At 33.3% G+C, this 17,671-nt stretch overlaps 1 protein-coding gene across 1 annotated transcript; it reads left to right on the top strand.

The window, feature by feature from the left end:
- Positions 1-442: 442 nt before the first annotated feature.
- LOC110668475 (mitochondrial outer membrane protein porin of 36 kDa) lies at positions 443-17,011 on the top strand. Its single transcript, XM_021829726.2, has 6 exons — positions 443-601; positions 728-795; positions 14,582-14,692; positions 15,406-15,492; positions 15,783-15,991; positions 16,347-17,011. Exons 1-6 carry the CDS (start codon positions 553-555, stop codon positions 16,651-16,653), a joined length of 831 nt encoding a protein of 276 aa, XP_021685418.2. The 5' UTR covers positions 443-552; the 3' UTR covers positions 16,654-17,011.
- Positions 17,012-17,671: the final 660 nt, after the last annotated feature.

The following is a 17,671-nucleotide window of genomic DNA, read 5'->3' as shown; positions in this document are numbered from 1 at the left end:
TTAGACATGTTTGGTTTGGTATAATTATTTCAACAATATTATTTTAAATACATTGAAAAATTATTAAAATTATTTTTTGATAATTTTTTAAAATAATTTTTCAAATAAATTTTAATTATTATTTTTAAATACCATCTAAAATAATATTTTTTTTATTTTTTATTTATCTTAAATTATATGTTACTTTTTAATTGATAATTTAATGTGTATTAAAAAATAAAATTTATTAATTTTTAATTTGATTTAATAATATAAATTTTTTAATTTTTTAAAATTTATTTTTTAATTAATGTGAGTCGAAATAAATATTTTTTTAAACAAACTTATTGACACCACAGCCTATTCGAACTTCTTTCTCAACTCTTAATCAACGGCCCACGAGACCGAATGTCTCAGCACCAGAGGATCCAACGGTTCTTATAACACCAAAACATTAGGGTTGTCCTTTTGCTTTTCCAATTCTTCTGGTACGATTATCGTACTCTAGAAGGCTCTTTACAAAGAAACCCTTCAATTCATTTCATCTCTCATTTTCATTTTCTCGGGAAAATCATGGGGAAAGGCCCTGGTATCTATTCCGATATTGGCAAGAAAGCTAGAGGTACTTTATAATCCTACTATTTTTTCGCTTGATTCTGCGTGTTTTGCTTCGTTTACTGCTGGGTTATTTTTTGAATGTTGTCGTTGTTGTTTGTTTTTTTTTTTTTTTGTTCTTTAAATTTTGCAGATCTTCTCTACAAGGATTACCAGGGCGACCACAAATTCACCGTCACTACCTACACTTCCACTGGAGTTGTGAGTATTTTTCTTTTTATATTTATGCATAAATTTTGATTTTTCTGGCATTTAATGATCGGTTTGATTGGCATGTTAATCTATAGGAGTTCCCCTTTTTATTTTTGGGGATTTATTCCTTGTCTGGTTGCTAAGAAAAGGAATGAAAATCAAAGAAAATTACACTTTGCTTTCAGGTTTTATTTAACAAATAAGAAGGTTCAGCTGGATAAATATTGAAACATTATTCTAATTTATTTGATTTTTATGATTGAATTTTAGGAATCTAAGTAGTACTAATTAAGTCAATTTTCTAAAGCAACCAAATTGATTGAATTTCTGCCACTTGCAACTGTTTGTGTAATTGTTAGGTACATTTTATTAGAGTAAGGTATTTCACATTATATGTGTGTAGGACCGCGTGAGGGGGCCGTGAGACAAAATATCATTCATTAGAATTATATAAAAAGCACCAGTTAATGCTCAGGAAAAGATAGTCGAGTCACAGTGGTCTCACTTAAGTACCACCTCCTTAGACTATATTTTCTAGACATGCACTTCATACAATCCTAAGAGAATCAAACAACTGGAAAGTAACGTCTTACCATAAAACTACTACGGTACTAAGGATTTATGCCACGAAGGCATAGATAGACAGGAGTCGCCACCCGGGTAATAACCGGGACATATTCAGTGTTTCTTCCGAGGGTTATGGATGGCAACTTATTCGTTGCAGAGTTTCCACAACTGTAATTACCATAGCCTAATGTCTAGGTTTGGGATAGTGGGTACTTACGGGGAATGTGTTAGGTATCCCTTGCGCCTGGTCTAACTTCGTTAATTCTAGTGCTAATCCTCTACTAATGTTTATAAAAGTCTTGTTTATTTATTCATTTATTAAACTTCATCCTAAAAAATGCAATTCTAATCCTATACACGCAAGTAATTCACAAAAAGGTTGTTGTTTACAAACAATTTTCATGCACAAGTAATTTCTATCTATGGGCTTGCTAATTATGTAAATGATATTTACCAGATGACTAAAATTAATTCATTATTGAGAATTTAATTTACAAATAAATTCAATTGTAAATAACCCTACGTTTCTATTTGACCTAATTAATTAATTTTCCCCAAGTTACCCTAAGGATAATTGAATTAAGTTAATTGTGTACATGCGTAACTTATTCTAATATCACATAAGGCCCAAACAATCACAACCTAATAAAGATTTATAACATGCAAATTTATCTTACATTTACCAAGTATTAAATTAAATTTATTTTACATGCCAATGTTAGTTTAATTTACAAACAAGATTAATTTTAATTTACAAACTATTTATTTAAATTATTTATATACAAACGTAAGTTAAGTTAAAAACAAAGTTAATTTTAATTTACCAAATAAAAATCCTATTATTACTACATTTTCATGCCAATGGTTATTCTAGAAATTTAGGATTACTTACTTGTTAATAATTGCAGTTGTCATTGGGGCAAGTTACCCTTAAAAAAAGGTATTCTCTTCTATAATGGCAATGATATCCTTGGCTTACTCTCTTTTAATTCCATATAAGCTTCACGCAAATGCCTTCTTTGATACTTACCTTACGATTACTTACCAATTTTGTTTGTAATAAAAAATAAAGAAACTAAAGAAAATAAAAGAAATAAAGAAAATAAGAAAATATTAATAACAATTTACATTAGATTCTAACTTTAGTCTCCTAAAGGGTTAAGATTCCTAATTAGTTACAACTACCTAAAGGTCCACATCTTCTAACATATTCCAAACACTTCATAATACTTCTTGAATTAAAAAAGCACAAAAAAATAGATCAAATATCAATTAAAACCCAAGAAAATACAAGAACATGCATAAACATACAATTTTCAAATTCTGGCAGATTGATAGTAGCAAGAAATTTGATTTTTGAAAAATAGTTAGACAAGCTTAAAAATCTTGAAAAAATTACAGAAGATAGCCAATACATCATACAACATCATGAAATTTATAAACAAAAAAAAACCCTAGCCGAATGGTCTACACAAATTGTAACTTTTTCCAGTAACAGAATCGCACTACTTTTTTGTAAAATTCATAACTCACCAACCATAACTGATATGAATGCGAAATTAATTGGAAAAGATTCACAAGATTCTAAACTTAATTTTAGACACCAGATTTACACAAAAATATTAAGAAACAGGGGAGATATGGGCTCCACAAGTCGGGTATCCTGCAAATTAGATTTTACAAGAACCCTAACTTCAAACAGCCATAACTTACAAAATATTAAAGCTTTTTTAGTGATTCTTGAGCCTAAAATTAATAGAATTTTGTGTAGAATATGAATATAATTTTTACAAATTTTTTACAGATTCAAAAAATAACGAAAATAATAAAAATACGAGAGACAGAAACTAAACATGTGCAGAGTTGTGTATTCCCTCAAATTAAACATTATTATATGATCTATATGAACATATAAAATAAATTAAAAACAATGAATATAGAATTAAACATTACATGGCATAGATCTTGAAAAGAAAATAAAAGAACTAACTTTTAAGAAATATCGCTAGAAAGAAAGAAGAACTAAAAGAATTTTGGCTATTCCTCTTTAATTTTTTTTCCTTTTTTTATTTTTTTTTTTTGTCTTCTCCTCCACCTTTTTTTTTTTTTTTTCCAGTAGGGTATTTATAGGGTTTTGAGAGAGAGGTGTGATAGGATTTGGAGTCCTAGATAACTTAAACAACTAGGATTGCAGAATTTGGGTGAGACTGAAATATGGATGAGGTGTTTCAACAATGGAAAGAGAAGGAAAGGGGAAGGCACCAATAGGGAGTGAGGAAGAGGTGTGGTAGGGTTTGAAGTCTTAGTGTGATAAGGTTCAGATAACTTAAACAATTGGGATTGAAGAATTTGGGTGAGACTGGGATATGGGTGAGGTGTTCCAACCAATAGAAAGAGAGGGATAGAGAAAAAGATATTTTCTTATTTTAATTTTCAAAAAATAAATTAAATAGGTCTTATTTAAAATTCATAATTAGGCTTTTTTAGGCCCATGGGGCCCAATTAAATTTAATTAGGTACATTTAAAACTACCCATATTAAATTTAAATAAAACAATTTTATTTAAATTTAATTAAATTTGCTTCCAAAAAAAAAACATATTATTTTTTTTTTTCAAGATTATGCCACGGAATTAATAATTCAGCTCCATGCCTCCAATTACATTTTACAGTCATATAATTTTTCATCATCAGGTTTCCCACAGCCTCAATACACATACTCATCACAAAATAAGGGTCTACAGTTTGCCCCCTACTTTGGCGAAAGTTGAAATCAATGCGAAAGTATTACTCAAGTTTCGTCAAAGTGAAACTTAAATTTCTAATAACTATGAAATATTGGTTATGAGGATCAAGTATATCTTGCTCGGTTGACATACTCTATGTTATGAGACTAGCTACGGTCTCATAACAGTAATAACTGTGTCATGTGAAAAAAGAGTGTCTCTTGCTCTGTTGATAAACATTACATGGCATAGATCTTGAAAAGAAAATAAAAGAACTAACTTTTAAGAAATATCGCTAGAAAGAAAGAAGAACTAAAAGAATTTTGGCTATTCCTCTTTAATTTTTTTCCTTTTTTTATTTTTTTGTCTTCTCCACCTTTTTTTTTTTTTTTTTCCAGTAGGGTATTTATAGGGTTTTGAGAGAGAGGTGTGATAGGACTTGGAGTCCTAGCATGATAAAGTTCAGATAACTTAAACAACTAGGATTGCAGAATTTGGGTGAGACTGAAATATGGATGAGGTGTTTCAACAATGGAAAGAGAAGGAAAGGGGAAGGCACCAATAGGGAGTGAGGAAGAGGTGTGGTAGGGTTTGAAGTCTTAGTGTGATAAGGTTCAGATAACTTAAACAATTGGGATTGAAGAATTTGGGTGAGACTGGGATATGGGTGAGGTGTTCCAACTAATAGAAAGAGAGGGATAGAGAAAAAGATATTTTCTTATTTTAATTTTCAAAAAATAAATTAAATAGGTCTTATTTAAAATTCATAATTAGGCTTTTTTAGGCCCATGGGGCCCAATTAAATTTAATTAGGTACATTTAAAACTACCCATATTAAATTTAAATAAAACAATTTTATTTAAATTTAATTAAATTCGCTTCCAAAAAAAAAAACATATTATTTTTTTTTTCAAGATTATGCCACGGAATTAATAATTCAGCTCCATGCCTCCAATTACATTTTACAGTCATATAATTTTTCATCATCAGGTTTCCCACAGCCTCAATACACACTCATCACAAAATAAGGGTCTACAGTTTGCCCCCTACTTTGGCGAAAGTTGAAATCAATGCGAAAGTATTACTCAAGTTTCGTCAAAGTGAAACTTAAATTTCTAATAACTATGAAATATTGGTTATGAGGATCAAGTATATCTTGCTCGGTTGACATACTCTATGTTATGAGACTAGCTACGGTCTCATAACAGTAATAACTGTGTCATGTGAAAAAAGAGTGTCTCTTGCTCTGTTGATAAACATTACATGGCATAGATCTTGAAAAGAAAATAAAAGAACTAACTTTTAAGAAATATCGCTAGAAAGAAAGAAGAACTAAAAGAATTTTGGTAATTCCACTTTAATTTTTTTCCTTTTTTTATTTTTTTTTGTCTTCTCCACCTTTTTTTTTTTTTTTTTTTTTCCAGTAGGGTATTTATAGGGTTTTGAGAGAGAGGTGTGATAGGACTTGGAGTCCTAGCATGATAAAGTTCAGATAACTTAAACAACTAGGATTGCAGAATTTGGGTGAGACTGAAATATGGATGAGGTGTTTCAACAATGGAAAGAGAAGGAAAGGGGAAGGCACCAATAGGGAGTGAGGAAGAGGTGTGGTAGGGTTTGAAGTCTTAGTGTGATAAGGTTCAGATAACTTAAACAATTGGGATTGAAGAATTTGGGTGAGACTGGGATATGGGTGAGGTGTTCCAACTAATAGAAAGAGAGGGATAGAGAAAAAGATATTTTCTTATTTTAATTTTCAAAAAATAAATTAAATAGGTCTTATTTAAAATTCATAATTAGGCTTTTTTAGGCCCATGGGGCCCAATTAAATTTAATTAGGTACATTTAAAACTACCCATATTAAATTTAAATAAAACAATTTTATTTAAATTTAATTAAATTAGCTTCAAAAAAAAAAACATATTATTTTTTTTTTCAAGATTATGCCACGGAATTAATAATTCAGCTCCATGCCTCCAATTACATTTTACAGTCATATAATTTTTCATCATCAGGTTTCCCACAGCCTCAATACACACTCATCACAAAATAAGGGTCTACAGTTTGCCCCCTACTTTGGCGAAAGTTGAAATCAATGCGAAAGTATTGCTCAAGTTTCGTCAAAGTGAAACTTAAATTTCTAATAACTATGAAATATTAGTTATGAGGATCAAGTATATCTTGCTCGGTTGACATACTCTATGTTATGAGACTAGCTATGGTCTCATAACAGTAATAACTGTGTCATGTGAAAAAAGAGTGTCTCTTGCTCTGTTGATATACTTAGCGTCATGAGATTAGCTACGGTCTCATAACAGTGATAACTGTGTCATGTGAAAATTGATTGCATCTTGCTCTGTCAATACACTCTGTGTCATGAGACTAGCTACGGTCTCATAACAATGGCAACTGTGTGATTTGAAATGTGGTGGATTCGTATTTAAGACCATAGTTCGACACTTGAAACTGTAGTGATGTATGTTCTTCTACGCTTTACACACCTACAGATGACATGTTGATGCGTGTTCTTCTACGCCTTACACAACTATGCCATGTGCTTTAAACAACGTCTAAGGATTTACAAAAAAACATCTGTCATGAAATGTTGTGGGTTCGTATTTAGGACTGCGATCCTAAATTACCTACGTATCCCCCTCACTATCCTGAGGAAGAATCAGACCCCCTCGTAGTTCGACACTTGAAACTATGGTGATGTATATTCTTCTACGCCTTACACACCTATAGGTGACATATTGATGCGTGTTCTTTTACGCCTTACACAACTATACCATATGTCTTAAACGACGTCTTAGGACTTACCAAAAAAAGATGTCATGAAATGTTGTGGGTTCGTATTTAGGACCGCGGTCCTAGACTACCTACGTATCTCATTTGCTACCCTGAGGAAGAATCAAACCCCCTTGTAGTTCGACACTTGAAATTATGGTGATGCATGTTCTACGCCTTACACACCTATAGGTGACATGTTGATGCATGTTCTTCTACGCCTTACACAACTATGTCGTGTGCCTTAAACAATGTCTAAGGACTTACCAAAAACATCTAATTCATGATTTGAAAAAATTGGGATGACTAGGTCTCAAAACTCTCTCGGTGATTTTTGTGCTTCCTGTATGCTGCTTCCTATCATGAGCATGCAAATTTTACTAGAAATTCTATAAAAAAATATAGTCCTCTTAGGGACTTCCTTTGCAAAAACTTTTTTTTAGCTTCAAAATTTTTGAAAAAAACCGTTCACCAAAGAAGATTTCCTTAAAGTCACAATACAATTTCCCTCTGATTTTTTTTTCTTCTCTCTCCCCATAGTGTCTGCCTTGACTCTTTTCTCTTCCATGAACTCCATTCTCTGTGCCCTTACTTTTGCTTGAAATGCCCATTTGAGTTTTCATCTCAGCGTGCTTGCTCTAACTTTTGCCTAAGCGGCCCTTTTGGGTTTTCCACCTAGCAAGCTCCTTTTTTTTCTCTTTTTTTTTTTTTTTTGGAAATTAGACTATCACTGTGGCATTTATATCAAGCACCTATTCTGTCATACTCACAAGACAATAGGTTAAATTAAAACAATGCAGTTCAATTACTTAATCTTTTAATGTATCCCTCAAGACACAAACATTCACAATCATAATTAAATAAAACCTATTCCTGGTTAATGCAATAAAAGTTTCTTTATTTATTCAGATACACCATTTAATTTTACCAAATTTTTAACCTTCCAGAGTTAGAAATAAGCTTTATAACCTGCCGAATGACCTTTTCAAGTTTTCCATCCAGATCTTATCTCATATCTCATTTTGCCTAGACTGCCTTTACAGGTTTTCAGCTTAGAGAGCCTATCTCACACAAAGTACCATTTGAGCCTGTCAAAGTTGACTGGTTCTTGAAATTCATTCCCATCCAGGTCTGTTATTCTTGCAGCACCTCTTGGCAAGATCTTTTTGACTATGTATTGACCATCCCAGTTTGACTTAAACTTTCCTCTTGGATCAAAATGGATGGGCCGAGTTTGTTTCACAGCCATGTCTCCCTCTTTGATCTTTCTTGGCTTCACCTTCTTATTAAAGGTCCTGGCTATCTTCCTCTGATAAGCCTGCATATGATACAAGGTTCGCATCCTCTTCTCATTAATCAAAACTAGTTCTTTATATATTTTCTGGGCCCATTCATTTTCCTGGATCTTAGCTTCTAGTATCACCCTCAAGGATTTGACCTCTTACTAATGGATAGCATTGGTTTAGTCCCATCTACTAAAGAGAATGGGTTACCCCCGTGGATATCCTTACAGTACTACGATAACCTTAAACAACATACGGAATTTTTCAGGCCAATCCTTATATGTTTTGAACATTTTTTTCCCAACTAGAACCTTTCCATTCATATGGGGACCGCACATTCCTTAATATACTTCTTTCATTATTTGTTCAGCCTATTTTTCTATCACACATAAGAGTTTGTAGAATTGTCCCCCAGCTAAAGTAAGTTGAGTGGCTAATTTATGAATTGTTGCTCTATCTCTTTTATTGGCTGATTGCTAGTATTCTCTCACTTCCAGAGACCTTCTTACGTCTTCATACCAATTTCTTTCTCCCTTTAGGTCCACATGTGCTACTACTAATCCTTCATAGCATGAAATTTTACTCCTCATTAGGATAACTAGCTAAGTCAACTTTTGATCATTCTTTTCCTATGGGGACACTAGCTTGGCTTGGGAATCGGCCATCTAATTTTAAGCTCGAGGCATGTGCTTTTTGGTACTTTGTTAACAAGGCTTTAAATTTATCTCTTTCTTTTTAGGTTAAATCTTTAGCTAACTTGATGTCTTTAGGATTATTTGGTGTACTCAAATTAATAAAGATTGATTTTGATACATTAATAGAATCTGATTCTAAATGATTATGAATGCCATGCATTTGCCTATTAGAATAAACATCAAATAAGTAAACAAAAGGACTAGTCATATTAGTAATTTTTGCCTCAAAATCTTCATCAAGTACATTAGAAATGGAAACATCAGTATCACTACTGTGAGCATTACAAAAGACAAACTCAAACTTAGGAGTGCAACTTTAGGTTCTTGGCTTCCATGCAATCTTTAGATCAATGGTGCTGATTTTCTGCTCTAATTCTTTCACATATGATAACCCTAATCATACGTCAAGGTAATTGCCCCCTCTTTCTAGAACTTAGGAGGCTTTGGCTTTTTTTCCTCTTCTGTTGGCTTATAGCCCAAATCATGACTCTGTGATCTACCCCTTCATCTCAAGAAAAGTCACTAGACCATCTATACTTTCTCCTAGGCCTATGCTAAGAAAAAACTTCATCCCTTTCTTCATGGTAGCCACTTTTAAATCCATCTAGTTTTCATAGATCCCGACAACTTGAAAATCATACACTAGTGGAACTGAACCATCTAGTTGTAATGCAACTATCTCCTCATCAGAATCAGTTCAAACATTCAAAGGACTCTCATCATAGCTAGAATAATCACAAATATCAACAACCATTATAGAGTAAGGTTCATTGGGCTTTTGGATGGGTTGGATATGTCCATTGGGCTTTTGGATGGGTTGGATAAAGTCAATAATTCTGTTAGGGTTATTTGGGGTGATGGAGATCATGTAGAGACCTGGTGTAGGTGAAAATTTTGGTTAGGCATGGGGCTAGTGTGGGTTTTTTTGGTTGATTTTTTGGGTCAATTATCCTTTTGGCATCAATTAGGTCTTAGATATCATGCTTAAGTTGAAAGCGTCAATCGGTTTCATGACTGGAGGCATTGGTAGAACCGGTAACATTGGTTGATATCATAGCTAGGTGGGAGTGGATTTGGTAGTGGTCTGGGTGCTAAGAGCTATAGGAGGTCTTGAGCTTTGAGACGCTCCAAAACTTCAGATAAGGGTTGGCTGAATTGGAAAAATCTCCTTGGGGTGTGAGACACAATTTGAACCTCAATAACTTTACTGCCACTTGATTGACCTACCTCGGGGCCTCTTTCTAAAGTTGACCACAATTTTCTCTTCTAGCTCAAACATCTTGGCGTTCAATATTTCATCAAGCAGGGCCATAGTTTCCTCCATCTTAAGTAGTGCAGATGAAATTCTTACTAGTCTCTTTCCTTCCCTAACCCAAGTGACCTGATTGGAAGTCTCTTTGGTGTGTTTTGAGGCTATGTTTGCTCAAAAAAATAGAATTTAAGAGTTAACCTAAGCATGCTATGTACATGAATGCAGTGCATGAATGGATCATTTTTTTCTTTTTTTTCTTTTTTTTGCCTTTACTTTTACAAAACCAAAACCGAACGATACCAATAGAACCAAAATTGAACCAAAACCAAATCATATAAACTAAACTAAAATCGAACCAAAGACTGAATCAAAATAATAAAAAAAAAACTCCAGAACTGAATTTTTGCCTCCTTATACCTTCAACTCTCATGCATAGGGTAAGAAAAAATTTTATCCTAGGCTATGGTACACTGGACACACCAACAGGGGGGTGGTCCAGGACGATCCTTCTCTCACAAACAAAGGATTTATATCCTTAAAGTTTCTTAAAGTTTAACCATAAATAAGCATCCTTTTGCTTAATACAGGTTTTGAAATGGACTTAGGCCTATACACACATTGGGTTTATACATAGGCTTAGGTTCATCTCAACTAGAACTTATGGTTTAAATAGTAAGATTATAAATCCAGCACAATAACCTATGGTTGAAATCTATGGCTCATGGGCTTCATTTTATAGGAAAAGGGTCGCCCATGCGAGAGCTTGTCCATTAAGCACAACAGCCGGAGCTGTTGCTCTTTTATATACTCGAAGGTACGGGCATAGGGTGCTAGCATTCACCAATTCGTTATAGCTCGAGTAAAACTATGGTCTCCTTAGCAAGTACTAGCGGGGCTAAAAAGGGTGAGAGTGATCCGTGTGATAGTGTAATGCAATGCAAAAAGTTTAACAAAGGAATAATATTATACTAATAGAAACATGTTGGAGTAACTATCCATTTAATCCCTAGCCAAACTGTAGGAGCGGAGCGTGAGGCGAAATATCATCCATTAGAATTATATAAATGCACCAGGTAATGCCCAGGAAAGATGGTGGAGTCACAATGGTCTCACTTAAGTACCACCTCCATAGACAGCATTTCCTAGATATGCATTTCATACAATCTTAATAGAATCAAATCACTGGTAAGTACCGTCTTCCCATAACACTGTCACGATACTAAGGATTTATGCAACGAAGGCATAGATAGACAAGAGTCGCCACCCGGGTAATAACCGGGACATATTCAGTATTTTTTTCCAAGGGTCATGGATGGCAACTTACTATTTGCAGAGTTTCCACAACCGTCATTACCATAGCCCAATGTCTAGGTTTGGGATAGTGGGTACGTAAGGGGAAGGTGTTAGGCACCCCTTACGCCTGGTCTAACCTCTTTAATTCGAGTGCCAGTCATCTGCTAATGTTTCTAAAAGTCTTGTTTATTATTCATTTATTAAAATTCATCCTAAAAAATGCAATTCTAATCCTACACACGCAAGGAATTCATAAAAGGGTTGTTGTTTGCAAACAATTTTCATGCACAAGTAATTCCTATCTATGGGGTTGCTAATTATTTAAATGATATTGACCAGATGACTAAAATTAATTTATTATCGAGAATTTAATTTACAAACAAATTCAATTTCAAATAACCTTACGTTTTATTTGACCAAATTAATTAATTTTCATCAAGTTACCCTAAGGATAATTGAACTAAGTTAATTATGTACATGCGTAATTTATTCTAATATCACATAAGGCCCAAACAATCACAAGCTAATAAAGATTTCTAACATGTAAATTTATTTTACAATTACCAAGTATTAAATTAAATTTATTTTACATGCCAATGTTAGTTTAATTTACAAACAAGATTAATTTTAATTTACAAAGTATTTATTTAAATTAATTACATGCAAATGTCAGTTAAGTTAAAAACAAAGTTAATTTTAATTTACCAAATAAAAATCCTATTATTACTGCAATTTCATGCCAATGGTTATTTTAGGAATTTAGGATTACTTACTTATTAGTAATTGCAGTTGCCATTGAGGCAAGCTACTCTTAAAAAATGGTCTTCTCTTCTAGTATGTCAATGAAATCCCTGGCTTACTTCCGCTTAGCTCCATATAAGCTCTACGCAAATGCCCTCTTTGGTACTTACCTTATGGCTACTTACCAATTTTGTTTTTAGTAAAAAATAAAGAAACTAAAGAAAATAAGAAAATATTAAATACAATTTACATTGGATTCTAACTCTAGTCTCCTAAAGGATTAAGATTGGATTAAAATTCCTAATTAGTTATAACTACCTAAGGGTCCACATCTTTTAACATATTCCAAACACTTCATAATATTTCTTGAATTAAAAAGGTACAGAAAAATAGATCAAATATCAATTGAAACCCAAGAAAATACAAGAACATGCATAAACATACAATTTTCAAATTCTGGCAGATTGACAGTAGCAAGAAATTTGATTTTTGAAACATAATTAGACAAGCCTAAAAATTATGAAAAAATTACAGAAGATAGCCAAAACATCATACAACATCATAAAATTTATAAACCAAACAAAACCCTAGCCGAATGGTCTACACAAATTATAACTTTTTCCAGTAATAGAATCGCACTACTTTTCTGTAAAATTCATAACTCACCAACCATAACAGATATGAGTGCGAAACTAATTGGTAAAGATTCACAAGATTCCAAACTTAATTTTAGACACCACATTTGCACAAAAATATTAAGAAACAAGGGAGATATGGGCTCCACAAGTTGGGTATCCTGCAAATCGGATTTTACAGGAACCCTAACCTCAAACAGTCATAACTTACAAAATATTAAAGCTTTTTTAGTGATTCTTGAGCCTAAAATTAATAGAATTTCGTGCGGAATATGAATATAATTTTTACAAATTTTTTACAGATTCAGAAAATAATGAAAAATAATAAAAATACGAGAGACAGAAACTAAACATGTGCAGAATTGTGTATCCCCTCAAATTAAACATGATTACATGATCTATATGAACATATAAAATAAATTAAAAACAAGGAACATAGAATTAAACATTACATAGCATAGATCTTGAAAATAAAATAAAAGAACTAACCTTTAAGAAATATGCTAGAAAGAAAGAAAAACTAAAAGAATTTTAGCTATTCCTCTCTTTAATTTTTTTTTCCTTTTTTTATTTTTTTGTCTTCTCCTTTACGTTCTTTTTTTTTTTTTTTTTTTTTCAGTAGGGTATTTATAGGGTTTTGGGAGAGAGGTGTAATAGGATTTGGAGTCCTAGCGTGATAAAGTTCTGCAGAATTTGGGTGAGACTAAAATATAGATGAGGTGTTTCAACCAATGGGAAGAGAAGGAAAGGAGAAGGCACCAATAGGGAGTGAGAAAGAGGTGTAGTAGGGTTTGAAGTCCTAGTGTGATAAAATTCAGATAATTTAAAAAACTGTTATTGAGGAATTTGGATGACACTAGAATATGGGTGAAGTGTTCCAACCAATAGGAAAAAAGGGATAGATAAAAAGATATTTTCTTATGTTAATTTTGAAAAAATAAGTTGAATAGGTCTTATTTAAAATTTCTAACTAGGTTTTCTTAGGTCCATGGAGCCCAATTAAACTTAATTAGGTGCATTTAAAATTACCTATATTAAATTAAACAAAATAAAATTTTATTTAAATTTAATTAAATTCGCTTCCCAAAAAAAACATATTATTATTTTCTTCCAAGATCATGCCTCGGAATTAATAATTCAGCTTCATGCCTCCAATTACATCTTACAGTTATATAACGTCAGGTTTCCTACAGCCTCAATGCACATACTCATCACAAAATAAGGGTATACAATGTGTTTATTCTTTTGGTGATTAATTCTCTTGTTGCATGTTCTTTTGTGATAATCTCTTGGCTGTGTTTTTTATTTGATAGGTTTTCATATAATTTTCATTACATTTACATATAATTTTCATTACTTCCCACACAAGAACAGATGGATGGATCAGTTGCACGAGTACTTAAAAAGCATTTGTGTAGCATCTGGTTTCTTTGTTGTGGGATTGCCAAATTTGTGTATGAATTCAATATCTCACTGCTATCATATTAGTGGTTTCCAGAAAAGCATCTTGGACTTTATTTTCATCATTGGAAATGGCTTTTGTTTAAAAAGGAGTTACTGGGATTTTCTGGTGGCATGTGTTTGGGCGTCTGTTTTGACTATAATTTCTTGTTTGTGCATTCCGTGTGTGTAAATATTTCTACCCTATGTATGCTTTCTATAGCGTATGAATACTTTTGGTGTAATGTGAATTTCTTATATATTTAGAATCAAACACTTCTATTGTTGCTTGCTACGCTGGACATGCAGTCATGCACTATAGTATATGACCGGCTACCTTTTGTAGTTTTCTGATGTTTATTTCATTGTTGTTTCAGGCAATCACTTCAAGTGGAGTTAAGAAAGGTGAGTTTTATTTGGCAGATGTAAGCAGTCAGTTGAAGAACAAGAATATCACAACTGATGTAAAAGTGGACACAAACTCCAATGTAAGTTGTATGCCTGTATGTGTATTTGTGATGGATTCTTTTCCTTTGGTTTCTTAAACTCATTTTTATTAGTTGGCTGCATCATCTGAGTTTTTGCATTGCTATTGTTAGTTATGAAAAATCACAAGATCATGACCCTCTTCTGATTTTGTACTTTATGAGAAACTGTGTAGTGCTGCAGTTTTAAGGATCAGATGGAAATTATACTAATCCCTGGAAATTTGCTATAATGTGATTCATGCATACATTCTATTGAACATGCAAACTTCCATACAAAAATTTGAAGAATTGCAACGTGGAAAGTTGCGTTACTTGTTATGAACCTTGTCATTTCTGCTTCAACTCCATTGTCTGTCACCTAGAATTATTTCCCTATAAATAAGGCAGCTGTCTGTCTTTGATTTTTATTTTCTACTGCATATTTGTACTTCTATGGTAGCAACTTGTAGTGTATTAAATTACAAGATGCATTTTCACTTGGGAGATAAGTCTGTAGATCAACTGCATAATCCGAATTAAGCATATAATTCATTTGGCTGGATTGGGTGGATGCAGCCCAGCTTTTTTACCTGTTCTTCAAAAATGGAGTTCCTTTTGGCATTTCTTTCCAAACTAACTGGAGTTATTGTTTTATTATTAGGTGGATATCCATTCATATATTCTTCATTATATGAAATTATGATCACTCAGCTAAATGTTGGTTTTATCTGTAGCTGTTCACAACCATCACCGTTGATGAGCCTGCTCCTGGACTCAAGGCGATCTTCAGCTTCAAAGTTCCTGATCAGAGATCTGGCAAGGTAAGAAGCCTCTGATCTATTTTTCCTTGACTAGAGGATTTTATTTTCCTGTTCAGTTATGAATTAGTTGGTTGATGGATGGAGGGGTAAAAAAACCACTTTTGCCAGATGGTGCTTATTTATTGCTAGTCTAGGTTCAGATCTTTGGTAGTTATGGTTGAATAGGAAGACTTCATGCATTTTTTGTTTTCTGAACTTGCTTGCTGCATTGCTGGACGCATCATAGTTTGTTGGACGTCATTAGTTGCAACTTTGTATTTGTATGGTCTGACTTGTGATTACGTTCACAGGTGGAACTCCAGTACCAGCATGAATATGCTGGGATAAGCACTAGCATTGGGTTGACTGCAAATCCCATTGTTAACTTCTCAGGTGTGGTTGGGAACAATGCTGTTGCTCTTGGGACTGATCTCTCATTTGACACTGCCACTGGGAATTTCACCAAATTGAATGCAGGGTTGAATTATACCAACGCTGACCTTATTGCTTCCCTCACATTGTGAGTTCCTTCTGCAATAAAAGTAGATAATTTTTTCAGTCATTTATATGATGTTATATCATACACTTGGCATACTATCGTAAAGTACTCCTCTGGTTCCTGGAATAATTCTGAATTGTAGAGGCATTTGAAGATGATAAACCTGAAATAGTGTTCCTGATATTTGTTTAGATTGTCTTGACTGGGATAAAAATGTTTGTTTAGACTGTAAAATTAGTGTCTTGTTCAAATATTGAAATCAGGTATTTATATTGTTTATGCATGTCTATTGGGTCCTGTGGTTTGTCACTATTGATATTTTCTTTTCCCCTTCTCATCTGTTCTCTCGCTATCTCTTCTTATGAAATGACCACAGGAATGACAAAGGGGATACTCTTAATGCTTCCTATTACCACACAGTGAGCCCGTTGACCAATACAGCTGTTGGTGCAGAGCTGACCCATAGTTTTTCAAGCAATGAGAACACACTAACTATTGGCACGCAGCATGCGCTCGACCCCTTGACAACAGTGAAGGCTCGGGTGAACAACTATGGCAGGGCAAGTGCCCTCATCCAGCATGAGTGGCGCCCCAAGTCTCTTTTCACCATCTCTGGTGAGGTAGACACAAGGGCAATTGAAAAGAGTGCTAAGATTGGATTGGCCTTGGCTCTCAAGCCCTAGACGAAGCAACTTTTTCTGGGTGATTGGAACGCTGTCCTTGCCTTTTCTAGCTGTGGGGGGCAATAATGCAAGGAAAAATGACACTTTTTTTCTTGTATTTTTTTTTTCTTTTTATAATCAAATGACCATCTGTTTCTGTTGTCTCATTGGATTTCACATATTTTGGTGGTTATGGGTTGTAGAAAATAATTCTAGTTGGTGTCTGGATCCATCTTCAATTTGTTCTTTTGGATTATGCATCTGCCCCTAATAGAGGGTATACATGCTCGAGCGATTATACTGCACATGGAATTTTTGTTCCAATGTGACTGTTGTTTTTCAATCTCATTTTTGTTTCAATATGATTGTTGTTTTTCAATCTCCAGCATCTCAATGAGCTGCTATTTCATCATATTTTGACTTTCATCCATGTTGGGAGAAAAAGCTTGGATCTTGATCAGAGTTAATCGCTGTTTCAGCGTTTCATTCATTTTGCGCGGTTGTCGCGGTTGGCTAAGGTAATGGTTTTCGGTTGAATGCTTTGCACGTTTTTATTTTTGTAAATGGCGGCGATATGTGTCAGGAATGCAATACTTGAGCCAATTGAATTTGATATTATTGACATTGTGAGCTGAAAATTTTTTTTTTTATGCTTTTTATTTTTTAGTTTATGTCAATTCCAATAGTGTCATTGAACTTATCAGTTGAACTTCTATCCTTTATTTATTTTAAATCCAGTTTCAGTCGCAGAATTTAATATCTGCAACATATCCCAACTTTGATTTATTAGAGAAGATTACCTTATATGGGCAATGTTATTTTATTGTATATTTTTTAAATAAGTCGCCAATTGTTTTGAAAAAGACTAATAGAAACTTTGATGTCCTAATTGAATAGTCAATTTTTAAATTTAAAATGATATTAAAATAAATATTATTTAATTGCTTAAAGCCATCCGCCCTATTTAATGGTTGGCGGCCCAAATTTATTCACGTTTAGCAGTGCTTTGACAAGTCCGTAGTTAACGCACAAAACAATC

The sequence above is a fragment of the Hevea brasiliensis genome, chromosome 9 (assembly GCF_030052815.1).
Source record: "Hevea brasiliensis isolate MT/VB/25A 57/8 chromosome 9, ASM3005281v1, whole genome shotgun sequence".
In the NCBI taxonomy this organism is placed as follows: Eukaryota; Viridiplantae; Streptophyta; class Magnoliopsida; order Malpighiales; family Euphorbiaceae; genus Hevea; species Hevea brasiliensis.
The sequence above is the reverse complement of the archived record's forward strand: the minus strand, read 5'-3'. Positions and strand labels throughout refer to the sequence as shown.